Source organism: Melanostigma gelatinosum (assembly GCF_949748355.1).
Source record: "Melanostigma gelatinosum genome assembly, chromosome: 17".
In the NCBI taxonomy this organism is placed as follows: Eukaryota; Metazoa; Chordata; class Actinopteri; order Perciformes; family Zoarcidae; genus Melanostigma; species Melanostigma gelatinosum.
Genome location: NC_136650.1, coordinates 13,589,964 through 13,612,322, shown reverse-complemented (window position 1 = coordinate 13,612,322; position 22,359 = coordinate 13,589,964). Strand labels below are relative to the sequence as shown.

General features: G+C 44.0%; 4 protein-coding genes across 4 annotated transcripts; 1 reads left to right on the top strand and 3 right to left on the bottom strand.

Annotated features, from left to right (window-relative positions):
• Nucleotides 1-55: 55 nt before the first annotated feature.
• On the bottom strand, nucleotides 56-1,538 carry cd164l2 (CD164 sialomucin-like 2; the record flags this gene model as incomplete). Its single annotated transcript, XM_079287776.1, has 5 exons — nucleotides 56-219; nucleotides 439-480; nucleotides 570-662; nucleotides 957-1,043; nucleotides 1,460-1,538. 5 exons carry the CDS (start codon nucleotides 1,536-1,538, stop codon nucleotides 56-58), a joined length of 465 nt encoding a protein of 154 aa, XP_079143902.1.
• A 4,712-nt stretch (nucleotides 1,539-6,250) lies between these two features.
• Nucleotides 6,251-7,243, top strand: gpr3 (G protein-coupled receptor 3; the record flags this gene model as incomplete). The annotated part of the gene is made up of 1 exon (XM_079287724.1): nucleotides 6,251-7,243. The coding sequence occupies one exon, from the start codon at nucleotides 6,251-6,253 to the stop codon at nucleotides 7,241-7,243; it is 993 nt and encodes a 330-aa protein (XP_079143850.1).
• Nucleotides 7,244-8,282: 1,039 nt separating this feature from the next.
• On the bottom strand, nucleotides 8,283-15,376 carry wasf2 (WASP family member 2). The gene is made up of 9 exons (XM_079288678.1): nucleotides 15,257-15,376; nucleotides 13,933-14,096; nucleotides 13,638-13,772; nucleotides 13,289-13,442; nucleotides 12,391-12,508; nucleotides 11,963-12,084; nucleotides 11,182-11,325; nucleotides 10,439-10,917; nucleotides 8,283-9,645 (listed from the first exon to the last, which is right to left on the bottom strand). Exons 2-9 carry the CDS (start codon nucleotides 14,063-14,065, stop codon nucleotides 9,488-9,490), a joined length of 1,443 nt encoding a protein of 480 aa, XP_079144804.1. The 5' UTR covers nucleotides 14,066-14,096; nucleotides 15,257-15,376; the 3' UTR covers nucleotides 8,283-9,487.
• A 1,106-nt stretch (nucleotides 15,377-16,482) lies between these two features.
• Nucleotides 16,483-20,793, bottom strand: LOC306790917 (putative methyltransferase-like protein 24; the record flags this gene model as incomplete). Its single annotated transcript, XM_079287465.1, has 5 exons — nucleotides 16,483-17,423; nucleotides 18,029-18,296; nucleotides 18,491-18,627; nucleotides 19,470-19,568; nucleotides 20,461-20,793. The coding sequence occupies 5 exons, from the start codon at nucleotides 20,791-20,793 to the stop codon at nucleotides 17,121-17,123; spliced, it is 1,140 nt and encodes a 379-aa protein (XP_079143591.1). The 3' UTR covers nucleotides 16,483-17,120.
• Between the last annotated feature and the right edge of the window lie 1,566 nt (nucleotides 20,794-22,359).

Below are 22,359 nucleotides of genomic sequence, written 5' to 3'. Positions count from 1 at the left end.
TAAACTAATACAGTCACGCTAAATGCTCTGTTCTCTAACACCTACGTGGACAAACTCACATGGGGTCGTAGGTGCTCTGCTCTTTGGATTTGAGGAAGCGCATGGCGAAGAAGCCGCCCGCCTGCACACACAGCACGAGTATGATGCCTCCGATGAAACTGGACATGTCAAACTTGGCCTGAGAGAACTCTGGGGATGAGTTGGTGTTACTTCCATCACCTGGAGGGTAAGATAAGGAAGAGGCCGATGGCTTTACAGTCAGTGAAACTACATGGAAGCAGTGTGTGGTGGGAAAAGACAAGACTGTCAGCTTTTTTTCCTGGTGGAATTGAATAGGCATTGTGGAACATTTTACTCAGCTCTTACAGGAATAATAAATGTCTGAAGCAAGAGAGAGGGGAGGGGGTGGGAGGGGATGATGGTGTCGATACAATTTACCTGAGTCACCTTCGCCTCCTCCATCAGCGACAGTCTCGACAACTGGGAAATAAAAAAGATGAAAAGAAATGAGAGTTACTGAGGTTGCAGATAAAGAAGTTGTGTTGATTCTGGAGTGTATTGTTTGCTACCTGAGCACAATTCAGACACTCTAGTCCAGCTACAGTTCATGCCGTTGTCTGCCGAGTTGCCGTCATCAGTCAAACACATGCCTGTATCGTTACCTGAGCGAGAGAGAACAAGCATTTTTTTAGTATGCGTGCGTGTGAGTGTGTGTGTGTGTGTGTGTGTGTGTGAGTGAGTGTGCATGTCTCATGTGTGCGTTCCTGGCATACTAAATAATTCAGTCATCTTGTACAAACCTGGGAAGCTTATGTTACAGCAGCTTTGATGATTGAATTACCATCAGAAGTCAGGGGTGTGTGCATCTGTATGTAGTGTGTGTGTGTGTGTGTGTGTGTGTGTGTGTGTGTGTGTGTGTGTGTGTGTGTGTATGTGTGTGTGTGTGTGTGCGTCACCATTTGGACAAAGCCTCCAGACACAGCCTGTCAGGTTGAGCATGGAATCGCCAACACACAGGTCACATGACTCGGCTTGAGAACAATCTGTAGGAGGGACAAAACTGGCAATCAAATGGTTGCACAATTATCTTCCCACAGACGCATTTCAACAGCTTTATTATTGCAAGACGTCCCGCCAGTCTGATAGGCAAAAGCAAGTAGGCAAAATTGTCAAGTAATGCCAAAGAAAAGACAGCAGAGTCTCATTCACCTCTCATATTTTTACTTGTTGTCGGCTTGAGAGAAAAACTAGAGAATAAGCCATCATTACGGTCAATAAGAGATGTTATCAGGGAAAGACTCTAGAAGGAGATCAAATGGTGGCAACAAGCCAGTCAAGGAAAGGAGACATCAGATGCCAAGTGTAGGAAGACACACCAACAGTTTTCTGACAAGGCCAAATGCACTGAGATGGTCACACAGTCACACAATAAATGAAAGACATGTGGATGGACCCATACCTGACTGTGAGTACACAGAGGGAACCACTGCTAGAAGCAGCAGTGTGGAGAAGAGGATCTTTGACACCAACTGTTGCATCCTGACAGCCACAGATCACCAACACCTGCAAACGACAGCTGAAGATGTTTGGTGCTTGGAGAGGAATTAGTAGCAACAAAAAAGGTTTGATTAAAATATCTTCTGTAAGTCCTCAAAAAGGTATCCAATAGTTGCAAGTGGAGATATGGCTCCTGGCTGGGACACAGAGAGAAAGACAGCGGACACAGAGATCTGTGTAACATGAGCAACACACCCAAACCTGGTTTCCTGGCAACCAATTGGCCCACCTCATCCCTCCTGAAATACACACCTGTTTGAATGGAGTGACACCTGGTTACTTCGGCCGGCAGTGCACACACACATGCTCACAAACACACACACACACACACACACACACTTTGACTTTCGTGGCCCTCCGGTGTATCTTTACCATTATTTCGCATTTTCCTTTCACACGACTCACATTCTCAAACAGAATGTTCTGAGACAGTGGGTCCAAACCTGGGGCCCCAAGATCAATCTGTCACAAGATCATTTAAGAGATACATGGGAGACAGAAAAAACGAGTTCAAATAAGGTTTATCCTCTGAGCACCATGAATGTGTGAACCAAAGATATGAGATATTTCAGTGTGGACCATAGAGCACCACCATGAGTAAAGTATATTCCCGATACACAACATTTTATTTTTGTCTGATGTTTTTCTTTTTAAAGAGAACTACAAGATACTTTCACCTATCCAGGCCTCTATAAATCCTTGAAATGTAACAACCAGAGAGGTGGACAAATGTGACAAGGAATGTCAAGTCTTTATTTGACCTTTGACAAGTCAATTAAAGGTGGCAGAATTCCATTTGGCTCGGTTTGTCCTGTGAAGGCTCAAACTATTTGATAAATAGGCATCTGCTGAAAAGATGTCTGGTTGAGATAGGATATCATCAGGGGCTTCATTTTAATCAGGGATGTGTCTCATACAGTAGTTAGTATTTATCTTGAGTGAGTCAGTCCAGTTAGGACATTTATAATGCGGTGTGAATGCTTTTCAAACACTGACGTTGGCATGCAATACGTACAGACAGCATGTGCGTCAGCATCCTAGCATCACCTTAAATGTGTCATTGACTGTGATGAGGTCAATCACAATAGCACTTGTCAATCAATCGACACTTGACTCGACAAACAACTCAGACAACGTACTCATTAATGTCTGCATTACTTTTCCCTGCAAGCACAAATGAGACAAGAGCAAATGTGAAAAATCAGACAAATAATTGGTTCACAAATCAATACAGTCACAACTATTAAGACATGATCGGAATAGACAGCATTGGGACCCAAGACAGAAGGTCTGACCAAGGCTGTTATTGCTGTTGATTGATTTCTGATTGATCAATTGTGGAATGGTGACGTGGAAATCAGACAACCAAAGGGGGCTCAGACTGCCCTACAGGCTCCATAACTCAGCTATACCCCCGCATACGTGCAAATGCGCCTGAACAAAAAGTACAAGCGCTCTGACTGCAAAGTGTTGCTTTGGGACTTGCACTGAGTCATAGCCCGGGCTGCCAGTTTTCAAAATCAAGTGCATTGAGTCACGACACAGTTTTCAGCGTTATGCAATGAATTCCACCATCACTCCTCCACTCACACCGACGTATGCCCTCCCACATCTCATATGCTCTCTCACACATTGTCTGGATGCATGTGTGCAGCTCTACAGGGTGGCTGTTTTGTGTGTCGGCGTGCTGAACAAACAGAAAGGGATTTTCCGCATCCCCGTCGAACACGATCTCCTCCTCCACTGATGCTCACTGCTGGCAAAAAGAATCGACGCACCAGCTTAAAAATAGTATTTAATGCTGCATTTTAAAGCAAACGGTGGCAACAAAATATGTTAGTATGAGGACAAATACACACTGAATAAAATACATTAATGCAAGGATATAATATGGGAATCCACCACATTGTGTTTCATTCGTGAAAATCACCAGGACACAAATAATATCCCTTATAATATTCCCAATAGCTTAGTTATGTGATTTACATTTTTTTGTATTGTCAAATGTTCCATGACATCCAGGATAGGTCCTCAGGTAAGACAAGCAGCTGTCATTTTGGAGAAATCTGAAGTTGCTCGACATTTTGAAGGTGACAAGTGTTGCTCCTCAGATCCTTTAAATGACGTGGGTGGGCTGTGTTGGCAGGAAGTGTGCCCTAATATGGCTCGAGAAGGACGAGATTCCCCCAGTTAGCGCATTGATATGCGCGACCACGCAGACAAACGCTCAGACCGTCCTGCAGCAGCCACGCTCACTATCAAACCGGGGAAGCCTTGAATCCCCTGCTGCCGTTAAGATACTGTATAAGGGTCAATTATTGCTGTTCTTGGTTTTGTTTATCCTCACCATTCACATCTTAGCACATGCGAACAGGCACGGTCCTACAATATTTCTAAATGATCTAAGGGTTATTATTTAATTAGTAGTATTATAATCGATAAAGATATATATGTTTTCTTTAATGAGGCGTTTATTCAAGTTTGTGATTCATTTTGAGGCTGCTCATCCCCTTATATACAATGTACTAGTGCTTTCAACACAAGTAATAACAATACAAATAATGATACCAATAATACAATAAAAACAACAATAATAATCACACAATATATGTCGTACCTGGGTTTTGACTATGGAACGGGGCAATTATGTCCTTGTCCGTTCCATTAGGTGGATAGTTTTCTCTTGAAGAGTCAACTACAGATTGTTGTTGCTCTGCAAGACATCTCTCCCCATGACTCATCCTGATGCGTTTCAGCACCGTGGACAGCGCCATGCCCTAAACTCTGAGCCCTGCCCAACACAAAACACTATCGTCTCATTCAACCAGCCCCGGGGTCTTATTCAGAAAATCTCTGTGTGTGTGTGTGTGTGTGTGTGTGTATTGGTGGTCATTATTTACAAGAAACAAGAGCAAGAGTGAACCGCAGTGGGAGGGGCGACAGCGTTGCCGCATTTTTCTGAATGAAATTACTCCCTTTACACCCCCTCCCCACTCTCCCCGTATCCTCAATGTCGGCAGCTCATTGGTCGAGCCTTCCAGTCATTGACGTCAGACAGCGTCTCTTGTGGATGAGTCCGCGCGCAAGAGCATCCATTCTGCCTTCCATGAGCGCTTCGGAGAGATTGAAGAAAAGGAGATGCACAAGACGCCAAGTGAGACTTTGGCGCAACTTTGGTGAAGACAGGAGCACGGGGCGGTGTCACACACAGGGACTCTCATCCTTATTTAGACTGGTACCGAGCATCACTGCGGACAGCATCACCACATCTCCATCATTTGGCTCTTGGATCTTGTAGAGCAAATCTGTTTAACTCTTGCAAGGGAATCGCGGAATCGCGTTAATAAGGTAAGATGAATCATCTATTATATGTATTTATAGCACGTGCGTGTGTGCGATGTGTGTGCGTGTGTCAGGGACATCCTCCGTGTCGCAATGAACCTGTAATTGTATTATACAACAGGGTCTTCCGCACGGGGGAGTGGGATACACCTCCTCTCCTTGAGGATGAAAGATCCCTGATGCATTTAAACCCTCTCCTTCATAAGCCAAAAACTTAAAATATCCACAATGTTTTACAGTCATGGTGTGGAATTTCCTTTCAGTGACGTGCGGTACAGTTTGACATGTGCTGAAGAAAAAGCAGACCATAAAGAGCACCGGCATCTCAACCTTGTAACGGGACAATTCTTTAAATAGCCCGATCAACAGCACGAGCTCTCTCAGATTCAGTTTTAACCAGCCACATCATAAAAGATATTTAAGATGTTTGATGCTCCTGAAACGTGTGCGGGAGAATAAACAATGGTTGGACGCAAGTAACTGCACGGATTCCGATTGACGAGCTAAAAGAACAAACAAAAAACAATCAATGACAGCGTAGTTATGCATTCGTGTTTTGGTAACTCTATCTGTTAAGTTGAACTGAGCCTTCATATTGATTGACTACTTGCGTGACTTCCCGCAAAATGGTGACGTCAGTGACGCTTCAGAGCAGGTTTAGCCTAATGTACAAAAAATCATTCGAGATCATCAAAAAAAATTCAAATGTGAGCATATTTACAGGTGCAAATTCTAAATGGGTCCTTACAAAAAATGCCAGTCTGGAATGGTGCTCATAATCTGTATTTTGGATTTGTTTGTGTTCTGTCAGTACATATTTTGTATTGCAGTGTAAAGGCCAGTCATCATTAAAGCTCATCCAGGCAAGATGGGTTTAGGTTTAGTTAAACTGGAAATAGAACCATGTAGCATATTAGTTTAATCAATGGTTACTGTATGCTTGTTTATCTAACTGAATAAATAAATATATATATTTGTTTTAATACCTCTGTATAATAATAATAAAACAACAATACAAGACAAAATAACTAGGAGCAAGAGAGTGCAGGGCTTGACAATCGTAAATGGTCTACCACTTAATGCACTGATTGTGATTGTTAGCTCAACTGCTTTAGATTACAAGAGCATGACATCTTAAATTCTCCAATACCAAATTAAGTCCTCTTCTGCTCTACCAGATACCACATCTGGCCTCCAGCAGCTCCACAGAAAGAAACCACAGCTTCTGGTCAAAGAAAGGCTGTTGAATGGACCGATGGAGAAGCCAATGAGCCATTCGAACTAATGCCAACATCTCTCTCCTTTTCTCTCTCTCTCTCTCTTAGGTTGTTTGTGTGACTGCTGAAAAGCCATGACCCTGAACGCCTCTGACCTAGGCTGGGATGAGTCCTCAGGGGCAGAACCCTTCTCTCCTTTGGACCAACTGGACAGCTCGTCTACGTATGAAGTCCCACCCCTCACAGTGTGGGGCGTGGCCCTGTGTGTATCAGGAACTCTCATTGCCACTGAAAATGCAGTAGTTGTCACCACCATCTTGGCCACCCCGTCTCTTCGTGCACCTGTTTTCCTGCTGCTTGCTAGCCTCGGATTGGCCGATCTCCTGGCAGGTGTTGCTTTGATCTTGCACTTCCTCTTCCTGTTCTGCGTTGAGCCCAGTGATTGGTCAGAATTGCTGACCTCAGGACTGCTGGTGACATCGCTGACTGCCTCGCTCTGTAGCCTGATGGGTGTTGCTTTGGACCGATACCTGTCGTTAAGCCACGCCCTCACCTATGGCTCAAGCCAATCCCGTCACAGAGCCGCCGTCCTCCTGCTGCTGGTCTGGTTGGGCGCATGTGTCATTGGAGCGGGACCTGCAATGGGATGGCACTGTCTAGGAGAGCCAAACTCCTGTTCTGTAGCGCGACCTCTGACCCGGACATACCTATCGTTGCTGTGTGGTGGCTTCCTGATAGTTGTAATGGTAACCCTGCAATTGTACGCTGGGATCTGTCGAGTGGCAAGGCGGCATGCCCACGCCATCGCTACCCAGAGGCACTTCCTTCCTGCCAACCATTCATATGCAAGCAAACACAGCAGTGGAAGGGGCTTCTCGCGGTTGATCGTGATCCTCAGTGTGTTTGTGGGCTGCTGGATGCCTTTCTCCCTCTGGGGGCTGCTAGGAGATGCATCCAGCCCTCCTCTGTACACCTACGCCACCTTGGTGCCGGTGGCGGGCAGCTCGCTGCTGAACCCGATACTCTACAGTCTAAGAAACAAAGACATTCGTAAGGTGCTGCTCCAGGCCTGCTGCCCGCACAAATGCACACAAAACACACACATACACTACCCCGTCGATGTGTAGACTGCCAAACCTCGCCAGACAATCTATGCCAGACATATCACTGTTTGTGTGCAAAGATACACACATAGCTGCATTGACTATCATCCAGAACCAGAACATGAAGAGTCACACACGCAAGAAGCACTTCTCCGGGAGAAGAAGTCCCTCTGCAAATCAGAATGTTCTGCACTGTCCTGGCTGGTAGCCATTTTGGGACTAAACGTACTGTCTCGTGTGTACTTTGTGCCTCATCCTCAGTCAATTGTAGCTCCACTGGATCCCCAGACTGAAACAATCACAGGGACGCTCTATAGAACCCCACTCATAGAAAGTGGATTCAATCACCATTGGCACTTTAAAAAGGAGAGGACGGGTTGGGTTTTACATGTAAGCCTATCGCAATGTAATGAAACGTGATCCAAAGCCCAATTTTATTTACTTGAATGTCAAAAACACAATGTTCCAGATCTTTGAGGTTCTATTTTGCACATGCTGTTTGAAGGTACTGACCATATGTTCGGGTTGCACAGCCTTTTTGAAATGAATGAATATTTTATATCGATGAATAATAAATATGCTTTTTTTCTCTACCGGGCGATGTCAGCACTCTTCTCTTTACTGCTGCTGAGGCTTTCAGTACGTTTGTCTCCGTCTCTCACTCTTGAACTCGATTAGGCACAGACTGCTGCGCTCTATTCCTGTATCCTAAATTATTTGGTGTCCAAAGCAACATTATTACCATCACTCTGCATCCACTGCGTCCTTCTAAAACCTACAAAGCAGGCTTGGTGTGATGGATAAAGTGACTATGTAAGAGGTTTTCTCTCTTCTCCTTCTCAATTTCTGAACTTTAATCCAATTGATTCATTTTCTCGCTCCCTACACAGTCGGCACTGTGAGAAGGTGTCCACCACTGACAGGAAGAAGATGAGTCATGGATAAAGCATGAGGAGTCGAATGCCAAGGCTCGACATTCTTGGGAACTTTGTTATTCAACACATCACAGCATACACACTATTCATTCTCACTGGAAAGAAATCTAAAAAAAATCAGTGTAATTCAATCCATCTTTATTGAAATAACAATAATCATATGCAAATGTAGGCAGGAGAAGCTTTGGCAAAGCATGCTGTGCGATAACACAGGCGGATGTCAAATAAAAAGGCACTTGAGAAATATGTGGTCCTCACTAAACATCAGTCGGTTCCACATTTCACACATCGTCGGCAGCTGATAATATTTTTGGAAGAAGCGAATCAGTGGCCAGTGTGGATAACCAAAATAAACCTGCACTGACAATGAAATGCAGTATAAAAAAGGCACTTATCAGGCAGCAGGCCAAGTGCTGCCTGAGTCTACACAGAGCAGTGATTAAAGCACATGAGCCGAGTTAATCCCCAGAAAAAGTTCAAAAGAAAATCTGCAGGAAGGAAACGCGTAACGCACACAAAGAGAACGTCTGCATGTTCAGTATCTCATCAAACAGCCCAGGCGTCTGCCATGAGCCAACGCTTTCTATAATAATTATTAATTCATGAATTTGTTTATGAACTACAACCGTGTTTCATCCACAAGTGATGAGTGTTCCCGTGACAACCACAGAAAGAAAGAAGACAGAATTGAAAAAAGTGATTAAAAAAAGGTGCTTTAAAAAGGGATATGAAAGGATTGCATGATTATCTTTAGATATGATTCAATGTGTTACATAAACTTTACATGTACTTTATCATATAATCTACGAGCGAGAATGTTTTGACAATAGTTTGTGTCTTTCTACCGAGCAGATGCAGATGCTGTGCTCCCTCTCGATTATCCTTTGCCATAATACGCTAAAGCAGATAAAATCAGACATTCAGCCGACAGCAGAAGGCGCCTGATTCTAATAGACACCGAGATAAAGACACGAGTTGATCCGTTTACGCACAGACTCAGCAGAGAGACGTGCATCACATAACATTCACATCAATAACAGCGCCGTGTCGCTCAATAGAAGCAAATGGGGACACAACCAGACGCACTCACACTCCATCTCTGGACCGTTGCACTGATCGGAATAATGTTGGACAAATAAGAAAACAAATTGTTCAAGGAATGTGAACTTGCACATACAGCGTGTGCATAACGCACTCAAACTCTGACACACACAGAACAGGGACCCCTGCTGCATTGCTGCTTAAGAATGCGATTTGAATGGAAATACAAGGATGTTGCTGAAGGCTGAGGAAAGATACAGAGGTGGTCGTGAAGGTGAAAAGGGAAGGGCTATTACTCGGACCACTCTTCATCGTCAAACTCCGAGGAGTCATCCTCGCTGTCGCTGCACTCTACAGCGATACGACGGGACAGGATGGCAGCCACATCGTTGCCAAAGTGATCCCTCTTCTCCTGCTCCCGCTGGGCCTCCGTTTTACGCAGGTTGCAACCTAAAAGGGTGTACGTGAGGACAGATACAGTGAGTGAGTGTGCGCCTCACAGCAGCAATTTTATTCCTAATGCATGTAATGTATGCCCCTTTGAGGACAAATTATCTTGCAATAAAAGCCGTAATTTATGACAAAAGGTATATTTTATACCAAAGCAGTGGTGGAAGATGTAATCAGTTCCCTTATATTTAGGTAAAAGTAGTACCAGCAGGTAAAAATACTTTGTTACAAGCAAAGGTTCTGTATTAAGAATTTTACGAAGCCAAAAAGAGATAATTATTATGAGCAAAGTGTACTTAAGGTGCTCTGTAGAATTTTTAGCCACTAGTACCATGGAGTAAAGTTTTAAAAGTGGGTTCCTGTTTTGTTTGCACCTCCGAACACGCAGCAAAGTATTCATTTAATTCATTCATTCATCAAATTTAGAGCCCTATTATCACTATTTTCCATATGACTCACTTTGTCATATTTTGTAGTCTGGCGCTTCAAAATGTATACAATGGAAAAACTGATTGCGAGACGTGTTTTTACATCAATATATGAATTTATATTGGTGGCTAAAACAAAGCTAGCTAAAGACTTGGCTAACGATAGTGGAATTTAGCTCATGTTAACTGCATTTGTTGAGCAAATCAAGTCATGCGAAGCTTTTTGTGATTATGAACACGATGACCAACATGCAGCAGGCAATCAACAGTGGTTTGTAAAAAGTCGAGAGGCCAGACCACTGAAGTGAGTAAACCAAGATCAAGATCTTCCCTTCTATGCTGATCCGTTTCCTGTAGTGTCTCACCTTGTCGGATGGCCTGCAGCAGGTCAGTACGAGAATCATCAACAGGCTCTGGCGGAGGTTTAGGAGCAGAGCTAGGTTGCGCCCCACCACCGGAGGGAGGAGGGGGAGCAGAGTTGCCAAAAGATGAGGGAGGTGGGCCAGGGGGAGGTGGTGGAGGAGGAGGGGGTGGACCACCGCCACCTGCAGGCATAGGTGGTGGTGGAGGAGGAGGAACATTGGACATAGCAGGTGGAGGAGGGGGAGCAGGTGGGGAGGGATAGCCAGATGGAGAGGAGGAGAACGGAGGAGGGGAAGGTGTGCCGTCGAAGCCGGGGGGAGGTGGGGGAACCCCAAAGCCAGAGGGTGGAGGAGGGGGAGGAGGAGCAGGGGGAGGGGCGAGGTTGGGGCGAGAGTTGGGAGTGGGAGAGGTCATGGGAGGAGCAGGAGGTGGGTGGTTTGGACTCTTCGGGGTTGGCACTCCGTATTCTCCGTCATTATACCTGCAAGTGAGTTAAAGATTGTTAAATGACTAAATGGACCCTTCATTTGCTGCCAATCAACCTTCAATTTCTTTACAGCTGCAATCTCAGCCGCTCATTAAAGAGGCTGAAAGTGAAAAGTAGGTTTATCATCTATTTTGCTACTGTTGAACTGTGAAGAGGATGTGCTTAGGACTGCAGTACAATTGTACAGTGCACGTGTAGCTGTACATTCAGCACGTGTTGGCAGGGATCGGCAGCGTGTGTGGGCAAGATGCTACTTACGCCGTGTCTGGAGGTGGAGGAGGCAGGAAGTCATCAGTGCCAGGTGGAGAGAGAGGCGAGCCGGATTCATAAGCGTAGGAGCTGGAGCTCATCTCAAAGCCGTCTCCAGATCCAATACTGCCATCTAGGCCCTCAGAAGAATTCCTTAAAACAAATTGAAGACATTACTTGTTTTTTGTCATCCTGATTTTTCTGAAACCTTGACATGCAAAGGACCGTGGTGATTATAGCATCTACAGACCTTAACAGCAGTTGTGGGTCATGTACGCTTTGCTCAGCACACAAATAGTGATGCTGAAACACAGCTATTTAAATAGCACAAACTATAGTCTTTGAGATTCTTTTCCTCGTGAGGCCTGGCTTGTAATTGAGTTGTAAAACAAATCAAATGGTAAATCACTTTTAAAACAGACTGTTGTTTATGTGCTCTTTATTGTGTTTTTTATTTCTATATTCTCTAATTTTCCATTCATTTGCTAAAACCTACAGCAGAACAACACTCTGGTCTGCTGTGACTCATGCATTTGTTTACTGCCATTGACAGTGAACGTCACACCCCAACCCCCTGAGAACATTTTCAGACAGGACATACCAACCGTATCACTGTGTACAGATTGGTTGATAAGACAGGAGACAGTGGAATGTACCATGCGAGTGGCCCTTCTGTACTTTAACTGTGTCAACTGCAGAGAATGACTGTACTCATCACTCTTTACTTATTGCTGGGCAGCATAGACTCCCCCCCCCCCCCCCCCACGTCACGGACTCTCTCTCAACTTACATCAAATCGTTCTTTGGCACCATGAACTCCTCCCCCATCTTTCGGCGTTCCCATTCATCCTTCCTGGTCTTGATCTTTCGCGGGTTGAGTGTCCGTTGGTTAAGATGGTCCTTCTTCTCCTTCTACTCAGAAAGGAAAGAGTGAAAAAGAGTCAGAGGGTCGGATACGAATGCCGTTAATTGATGTGACCTATGACGTCCACTTCAAATCGCTGTCATGTTACTTGTTTTGTGTGTATGAACATACGATAAGACACTTTTATTGTCATTGAAGGCATAAAAAACGAAACCACGTTTTAGCAACTTTCAATGAGCAGCCGCAGGAGAACAAGACGATAAGATAGAAACAAGCAGGACAAAAACGAGACAATAAATACTTAAAAAGGCGATGCACAGCAAGTTAGATATGAGAATGTGTGTGCGTCTCACTCTGTGCTTGCGTCTCTCCTTCATGATGTCCTTGGTGTCCTGCAGCATCTTCTCCTTCCACAGTTCAAAGAAGTAGGAGGGATCAGTGTAAAACTTCAGGGCCTCCTTCCCATCGTCCCTGTAAACAAGCGTTTTAAGAACATTATCGTGACATTTGGGTCTCAGCTACACTTTGTGTTATCTTGTGTAAACACACATACAAAACATACAGTGTCTGCGATCTGTATCTGCCTTATGTGTCAGTGTACTAACAAGCCATAATCACACTTCCCCTTTTAAAGGCCAACACAAGAAACTACACATTCAAACCAGTCACACAGAGTCTTTGTAACATAATGGTACAAGCGTACACACTCACTCTGCTCATCATTGAGGACACTGCTGCAGTTACGGACTAGATAGACTTCACCCGCAGCCCCCTTCTGTTCTTGTTCCTGATTCATTTTACTTCCGATGACATGTTATGCCTAGTGCATAGTTAATATTCAAGATCTCAAGGATACGTGTCAGCTGGATTGTGTGACATTTGGTTGTTTTCCCCACATAGTGTCTTCAGTGCTGCTTGATTTAGTATACTTAGCAGTTTACTTCGAAGCAGAGACATTTCATTTTAATATAAATGTAATTGAGTCTAACTGTGAATTGTTTGCTTGTTGGTCACAAAAGTTGTCATCCAAACAAATCAAAAACTGCCTGAACACCAAAGTTGGTCAAAATAAATGTCTCTTTCACATGTTGACACACTAATACACAATAATAAAGAGTCCTGCATCCGCATGATGAACCTCAAGGATCCTGTAAAAGAGGACTACATGCCTCCCGAGAAACAGGATAGACATACCGGCACATTTCACATTTTTATGATACATAGCCACGGAGGTGCATCTGTGAGCCTTACCGGTATTGGCTGAGGTTGTTGAGTGGTGGGGGCGGATTACAGGTTTTGTAGGTGTCCTTTACAGGCATTGGCAGAGACGGCCTGGTGAACAGCTGCTGGTCCTGGGTCAGACTGCTGCGGAAGGCCTTACGGGTAGTGATGGCCTGCAGAGAGACTGAGAGAGAAACAGACAGATGAAAGAGGGATAATGTTATTGAATGGTCATTGTGCTCAAGGGAAGGAGGTTATTTTAATGTGGAAGCTGTGTGAGCAAGTGTAAACATGTTACATTATATGTTATATTTAGCCAAAATGATGAACTACTATTACACTAACATCAGCAGTAATAGTAACATGTGGAAGTACTTACCCTCCTCTTCTTTGGGGTCCAGCTGGGTGACTTTAACCTGCAGACTATCCACTCTATCTCCCAGTGTGTTAACTCTCAGCGCAAATGCTGCAGCCTGGACAAACAGCTCCCCGAACACATCCTCTGCATATTTGCCTACGCACACATATTATTCCTCGATTACAGTATTTGGCTCACGCATGTGCAATAACCTTTTATAAGTACACACAGCTCAAGCACATTTGCCACGTGTTATTAAACATTCACATCATATTTAATGACCGATGACACCTAAACACAAACAGCAGACACTCACTGAGGCTGCCGAGCTGGCGGATGATGTTGGCCAGGCTGATGTTGGTGACACATTCCAGTTCACTGCGGATGTTGGAAGGGATGGTCTGGCGACACACATACCGCGGCTCTATATTCCTCGTAACCAGAGGCATGGTGGGACGTTGTGGGTAAAGGGGCCCAACCCTGATGAGGAAGAGGAGGTGAGTCATTTGAGGCAAAGACATACGAAACAAGACAGCCCTGAAACGTATTACTATCGATTACAGACAGCTGTGGTACTTGTAAGTATAGATTTTAAATAACTGAGATTTCAATTACTTTACTTAGTTTATTTAATCAACGACAATTTTGATAATGGATTGATCATTATAAATAATAAGTGCCTGTCGGTAGGAGAAAAAAATGCAAATTTAAAAAGGCACCACCTTGGGTTTATTAAAATAAGATAAAATTGACGAAGCAATTAATCACAACACAATCAAGATTACCCGATACTAAAATAATTGTTACTTTCATCGCTAAATTAGTCACATGCTCATGTGACCAAGACACGCATGTATAAATAAACCCAGACGGAGCAAAAGCAGAACCAAAACTAAAGCCTTGAATTCACCCAGTTCATGTGAGACCAGAATATTTGTTTATTTACTAACTTCAATTATAAAGTTATTCTCTGTGTGTGTGTGTGTGTGTAATATGTTCAGATGACAACTCCCATAGGTGATCCAAGATATGCAGTGACTGCAGACTCTGCCTGCTACCAAGACAGTGGAGGCAGGCAGCACTGAGCTCACTGTGAGTGTGCCCTGCAGTGCTTCCTATTCCTCATTCGGTTAACTGCCTAATTACGAGTGTTTCACGTTAACCTTGGCGCTTCAAAGAATGGTGACGTCATGACACAAATGTCAATACGAGGTGGATTCATGTCTGCACTTTTCTTTGAGTCGACAGCGCATTGATAGGAGTATTTTTCAAACATAATGTAACACTTTTATATTCGAAAAAGTGGAAATTGTTACAGCTGTATCCAGTTGACACAACGTGTGGTTCGTAATATGTTCGGCAGTAACGTACAGTCACTCGTTCTCTGTAAAATAGACACACTGAATGATGTATGTTTCACTAATAAGGTAACTGTCTTGGATAAACTCTAAGTAAATCAGTCGGAAGCGCTACACTTTTACGCACGAGCTAAAATGGGCTAAAATGTGACATGGGATCTCGGCCTTGTCAGAGCAGGAAGTAACTTGTCGGCGCCTCTCGTCTCGAAGAAACAGATAAACAAAAGTGTATCTACACCCTTTACTTTATGGAAACAACACCAACTAAACATATTTACTTACCGTCAAAAATGGGAAACGCAGAATATATCTAACGTATACAGTCTGGTTGTTATCGTCTGTCAAGATTTCCATAAGAAATGTTCAGCGGTACAGTACATAGACGAGCTAGACAGAGCCCTGATGTCCCGGGATTGTGAACTTCTGATTGGTCGACAGACTGAGTTCCTCACAGCTGATTGGCTACCGCGCCTGTCACCTGGTTTAGCTGAAAACAGGATGTGGAAATGTCAACGTAAATAGCGCAACTCCACCCTGACTAGTGGCACACATCTGTCCGTAATTTGCGTAAGGGAGGGTGGAGCCAGACGCACATTCTTACGTGTGCTCCAGCGAGTTGGAACGCGTCCGAGGAATGACTGGCATTGGGCTGTATGCATAAGGGCTCACTGTTGAGAAAAGCACTGATGGAGATAAATAACGGTCCTGTGAGCCTTGCTTGGTCAGAGTTAAGTGCATCCTTCACCTCAACTCAGCCCATGCAAACTGGAAGTATACAGGGTTTATGTGGGGAGAGGAAAAACCCGTCTCCAGTAAAGATGAAACAATTTATTATAAGTACTTATAAGTATAGGAACGTGTGGTAAATGGTATAAATGAAGCAAACATTATTAAATGCTGCAATAAGATAACAAGTATAGCCGTTTTGCTGTGCACTGTCTACTTACTAGACTTATTTGTGTTGGAATAAAGAGTACAGCCACTGTTACAGCCCACTTCTTTTATTATGATTTATCAATTAGATGCAAATATGTTACAAATAAAACAAACTCTATAATTAAATTACTTCCCTTAAATATATATATATTTAAGATCAGGTTAGGTATCACATAAATCACAATTTATATTCATATGCAGCCCTTTCATCTTTGTTTTCTTCTCCTATGAGGCAGATAAACAAAATAAAAACATCAACATCAAGTCACGAGTTGTAAGTGTACTTCATATATACACTATATCAAAGGATGGGTTTGCTGTATTTGCAAGTGGGTGCACGGCCAATCTAGAGAGGAATTAAGATACTTAGTTTATCAACCTTCTTTCATTCAACTTTAATCCAACAAAAGTGTTGAACATTGTTCTGCCAGATAACATAAATGTCATTGTAATGTATATGTGTTATATATAACCCAAAACTGACAAATTGAACACATCTTATGAAATTGCAACCTTTTGTTACCAGGGTTGACCGGGATTCCCCAAAGAAAGACAAAATGGCAGTCAAGGGCTTCTGGCTTTATTTGGTATTTCAATGTTGCATTAATACACGTTTCTAACATGGTTTCACTGTTTTATTTTCCGTATATTTCACACTAGGCACTAAGAGTCTGACTATAATTAAAGCTTCTCTTCAATGTAAAGAATTATTGCACATAAAAGCATTTAAGGTCCACAAGGATGTGCACAAATACATTAAATAATCAGATAATTTAAAGTACAGCTGGATCAAACCAATGCAGAAAGGATCACACTGTATGATATAATATATTACATTGATAAAATCACTCAACTGAAAAAAGAAAAGAAAAGAAAAACTGAAAATGTGTTGGTACCCGCCGGACAGCTGTTTGATATTTACGACAAATTAAGACGCAATCCAACAATTCCTGCGATTTACTTCTGCTCCATATTTGGTCAAATTAGCCAGTTTATCAACAGTCACAATGGCATTTCCTCTGAGGGTGGAGTCATACAAAGGCAGATCCTTTCATCTCCACGAGAGGGAGATGTCATCTTAAGAACTGTGTTTCCCTGAAATGACGGGGGAAAAAGCCACCAAATATTTTGAGTTTGACCTTCTTCTTCTTGTTTCAGGCCATCCACAATGTCTGCTCATGTGTGTACACCTGTGTTCACTCATGTGGCATCACCCTGTGTTGGCCCAACTGAGTATGTAGGAGCTGTGACCCTTTGCTACCGTCTGTTTTAGGACACTGTGACCCTCTCCTGCAGAGCTGTGGACCAGCTTCAGCCCAGAAGCTTGGAGACCCTGTAGGACACTGAACCAATAGTGGAGCACTTCCTCATTGGTTCCGCCCACCTCAAACCCGGCCCATTGCAGGTGAACCTGGGCAACCAGATGATGAACACTCTGCAGAGTTCCCGACTCAATCCAGTTCTGGAAAACTCGCCACTCAGCACTGAGCAGGTCAGCATACAGGAAATGAACCTCAAGAGGATATAGAGAAGAGACAAGACATTCAGTATTCTTCTGTAGCACTGCACAACTGTGTATTCACAATAGACATAATACATTGTTTTACAAATTAAATTTCCATATCAGAAAAAACGTTTTGCTCTTAAAATAGAAGCAAATTGAGACGGCCATCATTAAAAAAAATGTATCAGGCATCTGTTGTTGTTGTCATTGCAAGAGAAAAGTTTGTTGGAAATGACAATAATTGTAAAAATGTCCTGTTACTGTCTGCATTTCTAATTTAACAACTTGTAATGATTGTTTAATGTTGTGTAAAGACTTAATCAGTAAATTTAAATACTTGAAAATGTCATAAATGTAAATCTTCTACCGCTTCTCATCGAGTAGAACCCAAACTGTGAGTGTGCGGGTCCCTCTTGTGGCTGCAGGATGTAACTGGGCCAGTGTGTGATTCACTTACTTAAATTGTTGCCATGGCAGCCAGGGATGGCGCAGAGCCCTGTTGCCATGGGAACATACAAGTAAGAGAGCTTTCTGGGTATGTTGGAGTGAAAAGACTCTAAGGTATGTTTCTCCAAATGTCTGTGCGTGTGTGTGCGTGTGTGTGTGTGTCTTACTGTGTGGTGTCCCAGAGACGCCATGATGTCTGCCAGTGTTTGAGAAACACTACCCAGGCCGCCTCTGGTCTTCTTCCTCCTCTTCCTCGGCGCTCTCCACTCCAGCCACATCTTGTGCCGGCGGACCACGCCTCCATCACCATGGTTGCTGGCCAAACTGTTGCCAAGGTGACCACCAGATGCACTGGAGCTGCTGGGATCAAAACTGTGGACTTCACATCCCAGCCCTGACACAGTGTTCAGAAAATCTGCATCCAACCCGTCCATGCTAGAGAGACAAGAAGAAAAACAACAAAAAGGATCGATGACAGCGAGGCGAGGGAGAACAACGGTGGTTTGAAGATTATTGCATGCATGATTAAATATGCATTGCACTGTTTACTCCAATTCTGCAAGCGATATGAATGCATCACATGCACATACACAGACACATGGACATAATGTACAGACGTATGGGCACACCTAAAAGAGTATGCAACACACGGCCTATCTGCAGCTGGAAGGAGCCAGTCCTCAGCACACAGCAGCCAGCGGGGTGAATCAGCAGGGGGCAGCGAAGCCCGAGTCTGACCTGGAGACAAAACCCTGGAGCAGTTCAACTGGAGATGGACAGGAGAGGAGAGGGTCACATGAGAGGGGCTGACTAGAGGTCTGAGAGCAGTCAGTCGTGCAGAATTAGCATACAACCAACCCTGAGAAGAGAAGAAGTTAAAGAAGAAGTTGTGCGAAAGCTCGCCTGGTAAAATTTGTGGGAATATTTCAGACAGTGAGGGGTGTCTCCAAGTATTAAGGAACGAAAAAATGACCCTTAAATGTGAGTTTCAGTTGATGATAATCCTTAACTTGAGAGCCATCGCAACTTCTTGCAGGTATTGAATAATAAACATGCACAATATTCTTGGTTTAGGTTTTCTTCCCAGTTCCCCAGCACCTACATAAGGCTTAACTCTTGTGTTGGAGTTTCTAGTCTGGAACTGAAAGTCCTCACCGGCTTCAGATTTTGCAGAATTCTGCTGCCAAGATACTGACAGCGCCTGACTGATCATATTACTGCTATGTTAACCCCCACACTGGAAGTCTGCAGTTGAAGAAGTGAAGTAGTTTAAAAAGTGAAGTTTTTATTGATTCTTTTTAAGGTTTGGCAGGCTCTAACTCTTGGCTGCAGTATCGGTAGATCCCTAGTTGGCCAGAGTGTATTCTGAAGACATTCTGGGAGGGCCCGATATATTTTACAAGTGGTTCCAAACCTGGTGGTCAGGGCTCTTTTCCATTTGAACCAAATGCAACAGTGTCACACAGTTAAAATATACCATATACAGTAAATACAAATCAGAATTGTCCAAATTGTGGATAGAGTTTATGATATTAGCGGCCTTTAAAGTGCATTCAGGCATTTTTCACATTGACAGCTGTGCTTTAGGTGATGTTCTGTGAAGCCTACCTGTGGCCTGGTAATATACGTGATGATACGATCGAGTTCTGCTGTGAAGGACGGCTCGTCTACCGCCCACGGTTGCACCTCCAGTGTTCTGGGTCCCATCTGGGAAGATGCACACAATACATATCAATATATTATATATCAATATGTGAAGAGGAATGACAGTAATGTGTGCGAGTGTGTCCGTCTGCTGCAACCCCCTGCCTCAGGTAGGAACGCTGAGGAGGCAGGTCACAGCCTCTGACCTCAGTCCTGCTGGTAACATATTTGCCTGAGGCACTGTAACATACAAACACACACACACACACACACACACACACACACAAAGCCCCCCACCCAACTCACACTGAACCCTGTGGTCACCATGGCAACCTCAGCGGGGAGTTGAGGGGGGCTTGATGATTCACTAGAATGAGTCAGAGAGTTTAGCCTTGGGCAGAAAGAGAGACAGTGAGAGAAAAGGAGAATGAAAGAGAGAGGGGGTGAGGAGTGAGGGTAAAGAGTTTGAGGTAAAGAGAGACAGATGCACCCACACACACACACACACACAGATGAAGGTTGGAGCTCTATCCAACTGAAGGGAAAAAGAGAGAACAGCTGTCACCTCTCTCTGATCTGAGGTCTGTGCTGTGCTCACCCTCTGCCCTCACCTGTTCCATAGCGCTATGCACAAACTGACACAGCATAATGGATCAATGGATGAGGAAACCACAGCAGATTAAACAAATCTGTTTCATCTGTATTCCTAAACTGAGCATGTCCAGTTTCCTGAATGACATTATCTGTCTTCTACTTACTTATTTTACCTGAGGTTTAACCCAATACAGCATCATATTAAGCTTGGTGTGAGTAAATAGTTTCACCTAATATTCAATATGTAGGTGAAGACGAAAATTGTCATTTCCCCAAAAAAGTCTATTCATATCAATACATACTGTTTGTTCTGTTGCAATAGGCTAATGTAATACAGAAACATTTATCTCTCGTGTTATACCTGGCGCGAGTGCATCTCGTTCTCATCCTCATACGCTCGTGCCAGCTCCCTCCTCTCCCCATCTTCCACCTCCACCTGCCCCTCCTCCTGCTCCTCCTCATCCTCCTCCAAACCCGGACGCCGGGACGGGGATCTCCGTTGGCGTGAGTTGTCCGGTTCGATGCTGATAACGGAAAAGGCCACCTCTTGCTCCACCCCCGTCCTTGTGTCTCGCGGTAACCGTGGTCCGACGACGAGGAGCTGGAGCGCTAGGAGAAACGGGGGGATTAAAAGAAGTAGTATTCCCGAGAGGGGGAGACTTCCGCGGCCGCACCGCCGCGCACAGCTCCGCATGCCTCCTCCTCCGTGGGGACACCCGGGAACATCTCCGGCGCGGTGCCCTGTGATACTACTTTTTTTCTCAGCAGGGCAAGAGAGGAAAGTCCCTGCTAAGAACACCCCTCCTCCGTCTTCTTCTCTTTCTTACCCCCAGGGGAAAGTTGTGATGACGAAGCACATTCCTTGGTCAAAGGTGGCCTTATTGACACAGTGAATGCCGCTTTATTTGGCTCATAACGACCTCATACAGTTAACCCAAATGTTGTCTTAAAAAAAAAGAAGCCTCCTCGGTCATACACTGAGAAAACCTCTCACAAGAAATGAAAGGCGTTCGGTTTTTGCCAAGCAACATGCTAAATTAAAACTCCTCATGTAGATTCAAGTTAGGCTGGTGAACGTTGTAGCTAAGCGACACACCAGTATCAGCGGTGATGTCACATTTAGCCTTTGTTTTATCGTTATCACTCATATTTGAATTCGTAATATTATTGATGAAGCATATTGCACAGCTCACGTTTTGCATAGATTACTAAACCTATATTAGCTTACAAAATAAGATATATAACTATAACCCAACTGAACATTAAGCTGTTAAAATGTGCTGATGCTTGACCAGCAAGGCCTAAACTAATTGGATCAAGGGAGCCTTCTACTAGCATAACATTTTTAGGCCTACTTTGAGTAGCTACATTTTGCTGATATTATTAAACTTTAATTTCAATGCAGGACTTTTGTGATGGACTATGCCTGACATTGCGGGTTTCTGCTTATAATTATGCCATCAAAAGATCTGAACACTTTTACCGCTGATTGAGGAATAACATTACAGTGTGTGGCAGCTTATAACTCGCTGAGAGTATGGATTCTAGTCGGCTGTAATTTAGTTTTAAATGCTGCTATTGTAGCCCACAAAAGAAAAGTCTGAAAGAGAGCTGTTGCTCGGCACCTCCTTCCTCTCTGTCTGTCATGTAGCGTTGTTCACAGTGTGTGTTCCCTTCCACCGTACAGTGGAATGTCAGAGCAAACACATTTCCTCCGGCCATGTCTGAGTCTATTTAGTCAGCCTGTTGACAAACTGTACACAATATGCAGCCAGTAAACTCCCCCCATCTGCGTTCATTCTCTCTCACTCCCTCTATCTGTTTGGCACGCCCATGCATACACACACGCTGCAGATGTATAATATTTGCTCTATTACAGCAAGTTTCCCCGTGAGGACATGAAATGAGCGCGGGATCCCTTCCTGTCAGCTCCCTGCTACCACCAGCCTTTTTACGCTGCTACGCCATGTCCTTATTTGGAAGTATTTTGAAACCGTACATATTTGTACATTTTGTTTCAGTGGCTTTAGGACCTCTCCGACACTATTTTCTGATTTCCTCAGTCTGGTTTCTTTGATTTCCCCTCCCCACCATCCATTCCTCTCCTCCCCTCCCTGTCGAATCGTGTCCTTGACTGAACTCTCTCGCTCACAGTCCCAGACAGCCTGGGCAAAACCCAACAGTCATGGAGGCTCTAAAACACACACACACACCTCCCATAATCTCTTAAAGAAGCAGTATGCTATAGACAAGATTACCA

Coding starts and splice junctions, on each gene's coding strand:
- wasf2 (XM_079288678.1), bottom strand. CDS start 14,065: ATGCCTCTGGTTACGAGGAATATAGAGCCGCGGTATGTGTGTCGCCAG. Junction 13,773..13,932: donor CCGCCAGCTCGGCAGCCTCA/GTGAGTGTCTGC, acceptor ATGTGTGCGTAG/GCAAATATGCAGAGGATGTG. Junction 12,509..13,288: donor AACAACCTCAGCCAATACCG/GTAAGGCTCACA, acceptor GCTTGTTTACAG/GGACGATGGGAAGGAGGCCC.